The following is a 6,877-nucleotide window of genomic DNA, read 5'->3' on the forward strand; positions in this document are numbered from 1 at the left end:
ATAGGGAGAAGCCTCCACGGTTGAAACCAAACAAACCAAGCTAATATTCTTCTTCTTCATGCAAACCGGTTCGGCCAGAGAGAGAAGAGAAGTAACCGAATGCAATAACCAACATGCAATTACCTCTGGTTCTTCCTTGGTCACCAACAATCATCAATCCGAGCCTTCCATCTTGCCTTGCACTCCAAGATGAACTCCTAGCCCTTGATGCATGCTTGATGATGACATCTTCATCTGCTCCAATCTCTGCCTCTTCCATCACGTAGCCACTGTAGCTACTTTCTGTGGTGGTTGAGCAGAATCAGAGTCAAGCCATCCCTCCAAGGATCTTCTTCCTCTGACCAAAAATATTCTTCAACCATTTTTGGTATGGAGAAGCCAAGATCTCTTCACCAAATCTTACCATAAGTGATGAGAATCTCAGCCACAACATACTTTTAGTTTTCTTTTTCTTGCCATCATTGTGATGGTCTTGTGGCGTGCTTCTTCTTCTCTTCGGTGGCTAGCTTTAGCTTCCATGGTTGCTATTGTGATATGACCGAATAGAGAAGAGAGATGAAAGAGAAGAAAGAGTAGAAAGAAAAGCAATTAAGTGAGTTTGAACAAAGTAATTAAAAGTGAGTTGCTTTTGCTTCCCTCTATGCTGAGTAGCGTGCCTTCATTAAGGCCAACCATCTAATCAATCATAATTTCTCTCTCATGATTTCAAGGACTGTATTAACTCTACTCAATAAAATTTTGAGTTCCATCACATGATTAAAAAGGAGATCCGTTGGAAGTAATAAAGCAAAATATTTGCTTTCTTTCTTAATTAAATTCGGACCAAGCATTGGATCATTTAGCAAAGATTATAATTGGGCTAGTGGTAATAATAATCCAATCTGGCCCAATTCCTTTTGATTTCGGACCAACTTTAATGGTCTTGGAACCAGAATTTCAATTGGGCTTGTATCACAAATTCTGACCCAAATAACAAAACAACAATTCAGCCATAAGGATCAAAATAATTTTGTATCAATGCTGAATGTGTTTTCAATATAATTAGGCTTGCAACATTTTTCTTCTTTGTTCGGCCCATTTGCAAAATCTGCACCAACAAAATTATCAATTAATACATATGAATTAAAATCAAATTAACAATTTTGTATTTTAATTAAGTTAATAATGTTTGTTCATCATCAAATTAAATTTAGAGTTTTTAAAATCATCAAGCGCCGATTGGGGGAGAGGCAGCGGCAATTGAGGGAGGAGAGAGAGAGAGAGGCAACATCGACGGAGGTAGGTTTTGCGAGGGAGAGTGAGCGCCGAAGGAGGGGCCGATGTAGGGGGCATTGATAGAGGGTGTGAGGGTTGCGAATCCGATAAGGAGGCTTACAATAGAGAGTGCGAGGGCTGCGACAGAGAGGAGGGTTGTGATAGAGGGTGCGAGAAAGGGCTGGGAGAGACGATATTGCGAGGGTTCTCAGTGATGAAGATGAAAATGGATTAATGTTCGAGGGTTCTCATCACAGCGTGAGTGAATGTTGAAAGTGAGGGTTGAGGGTTCTCACTTCTCAATAGGGTTCGCACTTCTAAAAAAATTAGTGAAAATTTAATTTTTTTGTGTGAACTCTATTACTACGATTTTTTAGGGTGTCCAAATAATTAGAGGATATGGACACGCTTTGAAAATGTGACCGTAAGAAAACAAACTAGCCACGCTTCAAAAGCATGCATGTTTTTCTCTATGGTCATGCTTTTGAAGCATGGCAAAAAAAAGTGTGGCCAAATCACTAATCAATCGCCACCCTCATAAAAGCGTGTCTGTTTTCCTTTATCGCAAGAAAAAGCGTGGTCAAATCTCTAATCAATGGCCACTCTCATAAAAACGTGGTTATTGATCATTTTTTGCCATGCTTTTAGAGCGTGACAAGAAAAAAGAGTGGTGATAAGCTTTTTTTACTTTAGTAATTTTTTTATTTTGTTTGATGATAAACTATAATAAATGGTGAAAGTTTAATTTATTTTTATTTTTTTATTTAAAAAATTTGGGAAGAAAAATATAATAATAAAACATATAATTACAAAAAATAATAAGAATAATAAAAAAAATAAGTTGTATCTCTTATTAATGTCTCTGTGTCTTTTCTATTAAAATTGACATATATATAATACACTAATTCAATATTTCTAAATACAATATCTCTATTAATGTCTGATCTGTCAAATACGATTTTATGTTTCTATATTCATATCTAACTATCTCATGCCAATAAACAAACACACCCTATAATAAGTTCGGTCAAGAATTGGCAACACACACAAAGTTCGAAAACGATTTATTAATCACATTAATTAGACGGATCCATCCTTCACATGTATGTTCGTTTAGAGCTAGTACTAATTCAGAAGGTAACCATTATTTAATGGGAGTTGGTTCAGCTTCCACATTTCTATATATAGTGTCGGGGTCTATGTTTGATTTGATCATATATATTGAGGCAATTCAATTATAATAGAGCGAAAGAGTGAAACGAATAAAAGGGAAAGAAAAATAATGGACGTAGCGCATGTACTGCACATGAATGGAGGCGATGGAGAAGCAAGCTATGCAAGAAACTCCTTTCTTCAGGTATATATATATATGTGTGTGTGTGTGTGGAAAATCAAGAGTAAACTATTTAACTCATTACAATTTAATGAATGGTGAGTATTATAGATTGACCCATATTGCTGAGATGGAATAAAATGACTCTTTTGTTTGCGCCACACAGCGAAAGGTGATTTGCATGACAAAGGGGATGAGAGAGGAAGCCATAAGGAAGGTGTATTGCAGCAGAAGGCCGAGAAGCCTAGTGATTGCAGACTTGGGTTGCTCTTCGGGACCCAACACGTTGCTTGTGGTATCTGAGGTTATCATGGCGGTGGAGAAGCTTTGCAGAGAACTGAAGCATGATGATGAGTCTCCGGAATACCAAGTATTGATGAATGATCTTCCTGGGAACGATTTCAACAACATCTTCAAGTCGCTTGACTTATTCGTAGAGCAGTTAAGTAAACAAGTGGAAGGTGGGGTTGGTCCATGTTACTTCAGTGGGGTTCCTGGTTCTTTCTATGGCAGGATCTTTCCAACCAAGTCTTTGGATTTTGTCCATTCCTCTTACAGCCTTCAATGGCTATCTCAGGTTATTATCATCTTCTGCCTAACTGGACAGTATGGATTTATGTTTAATTTAAGAGAAATATCAAGGATTATTAGAATTTATTAATTTTAATAATTATTTAATTATTATTTAATTTAACTTTTTTAGTATGATAATTTAATAATATATTTTTTTATATTTTTAAATATTAATAATTAATTAATAAAAAAATAATAAATTTTAACAATTTTTTATTTTTTAATTAATAATAATTATATTAGATATATATTAAATAATATATATTTATATATAAATCCATACTATTTAATTTAGTTGCTATTTTTTTCACAAATCATTGGTTTTAACAACACCCATCAAATACATTTTCCCCCTTTTTTAAATGTTCAAGAGGGACTGAGTGCCATAAGCGCAGCTAGGGTTACTTGACGTTGCTGAACAAGTTATGGAAACACTACTGTTGAAGTAATCTCACATGGCTTAATAAATCCCTAATAATTTTCATAAATATTATGAGTCATCTAAAATATCCCATCAATCAAATTTTACGCACGTGAAAAAAAAAACCACTTTTTTTATAATTATTCACACTGCTACGTATCCTATTCATCACCTAAATTAATTAGACGCTAGAAAATTTTTTAAAATTAGTTACAACATATATAGAATTAATATTTAAAATGGTCTCTGAAATTTGACTTTTAATTTAATTTAATTTTTTAATTTTTAATTAATTTAAATTGTATCATAAAATTTTAAAATATGATTCAAATAATTGATCTATTTGTCCATTTTTTATCACAAAAAATAACGTGACAAAATTAAACGATATCATTTTACATTTTACGCCTAAATAACATCGTTTTACTCTTCCATTCTTCTTCTTCTTTTTTTTTTTCAATATCTGAACCTCCCACCATTCTATTGTCATCTCTCTCAATCATACCTTTCTAATTCCGCCATCTTTATTCTCACCACCACCACCACCCTTTTCCTCCTCAACAAAACAATTTTATACTCTCTAGTTTTGGAAATTTTACAAGTGTCGCAGTTTTCATCAACCTTTCTATCCTATTACAATACAAGATTCTCAATTCCCTCAAGTTGGACAAATCTATGAATTCGTCTTCTTCACTCCAGATGATGTCTAGTCTTTCCAAGCTATATAGAACCAAACATTGAAGGTTTTGAAGATATTAGCAGAAGAAACAGGAATTAGATACATAATATAATCTCTCCAATTTTAGGCAGTACACACTTTTATCTTCTTCAACAAAGAAGTTTTGCTAATGACAAAGTTTCACATAAGTTTCTGTTCCACTGTTAAGGAGGAGGAGAGAGGTGGTGGTGATGGTGAGGGTGGTGGAGTTAAAAATGTATTATTGAATGTGCTGATGGGGTGGTAGAAAGGTCTTATTACATTGAGGAGGAGAAAAAAGAAGTGGGAGTAAAACGATGTCGTTTACGTGTAAACTGAAAAACGATGTCGTTTAATTGTGCCACACTATCTTTTTGTGACGAAAATGGATGGAGAGACTAACTTGAGTCATTTTTAATTTTAGAGTATAATTTGGGTTAATTGAAAATTGGAGGAATAAACTAAATCGTGGTCAAATTTTATGGACCGTTTTGAGTATTAACTCCATATATAAAATTTAAATTTTTTTCAAAAATATTATTTATATATCAAAATTAACTACTAAAATTAGTTATTATATTTGTATATAAATACATATATAATTTAACTTATTTTTAATATGTATGCTATATTTTAATATATATTTTATACTAAATGATAATTAATTTTAATAGTTAATTTTAATACATATCTAACATAGCTGATTTTTTTTTTATATTGAAGTCGGAAACTTTTTTTTTCTGATTTAAGAATAAAATATTGTTGGTTTCTTGTGATTATTGAATAATTAGGTTCCTGAAGGTGTAGTGAACAACAAGGGGAACATTTACATGGCGAGCACAAGTCCCTTAAACGTCTTCGAGGCCTATTACGAGCAATTTCAAAGAGACTTCTCTTTGTTTCTCAAGTGTCGTGCTGAAGAGGTGGTTGAAGGGGGCTGTATGATTCTAACATTTTTGGGAAGAAGAAGTGATGACCCATCTAGTAAAGAGTGTTGCTACATTTGGGAACTTCTTGCCATGGCTCTTAATGAAATGGTCTTCGAGGTACATCTTTAATTAACTAAAATTAAATAATCATTTGTAAGTTTATTTGTAAAATATCAAATGTATACAAACTAATATTACGAACGACAATTTCATGATGCGTATAAATTTTTTGTCTAAATTATTTAAAAGTGAGTGTTGAGAGTGAAAACCTCTTTTATAACATTGAAAATAAATATTTTATAAGTACCACAGAATACATCTACTATTATTACTTAGGTACTATATCATTTTTTTCCATAACAATAAATACCTAACTCAAAATAAAAGTTATTTATTTTTATGTGGTGATAAAGGGTATTATAAAGGAAGAAGAAGTGGACAGATTCAACATCCCTCAATACACACCATCCCCATCTGAAGTGAAATCAGAGGTTATGAAAGAAGGCTCATTCAGCATCGATCGCTTAGAGGTTTCTGAAGTACATTGGAATCCTTTTAATGATGATGGCTCCTCATCAGAATTCAGCACCGATGATGGAGGATACCATGTTGCAAACCTCATGCGCTCTGTTGCTGAACCTTTGCTAACCACCCACTTTGGAGAAGCCATAATCGAAGATGCTTTTTGCCGCTACCGAAGAATCTTAACCCGTATTATGTCTAAGGAGACAACTATGTTTATTAATGTCACTGTTTCCATGACACGAACTGCATCATGATTCATGTGCCAACAACATATGTTGCCATGGTTCACTTTATTTTGCTAGCACTCCTCATAATAAAATTATGTTCAATTTTGATATATTGAAATATAAATTTTTTACACAATAATTTCATTTCATTATTCAAATTTATGTTTAAATCATAAATTTTAAAATTAGTTATTTTGCTAATGCATATAACAATAAATATAAAAATTTAAGATTTAAAATTTAGTATGGCTAAATTTTTAGAGTAGTTTCTTAGATTCACAGTTTTTATTGTTTTAATTTCTCAAATATAAAATTATCTATATTGATCTTTAAAATTTAATTTTAAATATTATGTTGGTCCCTAAATTCTTTTTAGTATAAAATAAATGATGAGATGGCTCTGACTTGTCATGCTGAACACATAACTAAATATTATCGTTTTGTTTTGAGACTTAAACAAAGTAAAAACAAAAAAAAAATTATATGATATACAATTTATTGTATCTCATTTTATTCTTTAAAACGACTTTATTTTTGCTTATTTAAAAACTAAAATAAAAAGATGTCATTTAATCATGTATTTAACATAACAAATCAGTACTAATTCAGTATTTTATTCGTTCACTCAATATCAAAAAGTATACAAAAAATAGTATAGTATTTATTGAATCTCAAAAATCAATACAATAAATTTTATACCTAAAAAATTAAAATAACAAAAATCTTGAATCTCAAAAACTATTACAGAAATTTAATCGTTTAGTATATAGAAATTAAGTTCTAATAAATATAACTATTACTATGCCATTTATTATGTTTTACCATCCTTGTATTTATTTTTTATGAGTATACGTGTTACAATATTACTGAAATTTTTTCCTTTCACGTGGGATGCATTAGGTATGTGCCTTTCATAAT

The 6,877-nt window shown here is 31.7% G+C and overlaps 1 protein-coding gene across 1 annotated transcript; it reads left to right on the forward strand.

The window, feature by feature from the left end:
- Positions 1-2,492: 2,492 nt before the first annotated feature.
- Positions 2,493-6,030, forward strand: LOC112746882 (S-adenosyl-L-methionine:benzoic acid/salicylic acid carboxyl methyltransferase 3). Its single transcript, XM_025795001.3, has 4 exons — positions 2,493-2,611; positions 2,754-3,164; positions 5,070-5,324; positions 5,621-6,030. The coding sequence occupies exons 1-4, from the start codon at positions 2,537-2,539 to the stop codon at positions 5,984-5,986; spliced, it is 1,107 nt and encodes a 368-aa protein (XP_025650786.1). The 5' UTR covers positions 2,493-2,536; the 3' UTR covers positions 5,987-6,030.
- Positions 6,031-6,877: the final 847 nt, after the last annotated feature.

The sequence above is a fragment of the Arachis hypogaea genome, chromosome 15 (assembly GCF_003086295.3).
Source record: "Arachis hypogaea cultivar Tifrunner chromosome 15, arahy.Tifrunner.gnm2.J5K5, whole genome shotgun sequence".
Lineage (NCBI taxonomy): Eukaryota > Viridiplantae > Streptophyta > Magnoliopsida > Fabales > Fabaceae > Arachis > Arachis hypogaea.

What these genes read in the sequence shown, in the direction of transcription:
- LOC112746882 (XM_025795001.3), top strand. Translation starts at nt 2,537, where the DNA reads ATGGACGTAGCGCATGTACTGCACATGAATGGAGGCGATGGAGAAGCA. An exon ending in CAAGAAACTCCTTTCTTCAG is followed by an intron (nt 2,612 to 2,753) that starts GTATATATATAT and finishes TGCGCCACACAG; the next exon opens with CGAAAGGTGATTTGCATGAC. An exon ending in TTAATGAAATGGTCTTCGAG is followed by an intron (nt 5,325 to 5,620) that starts GTACATCTTTAA and finishes GTGGTGATAAAG; the next exon opens with GGTATTATAAAGGAAGAAGA.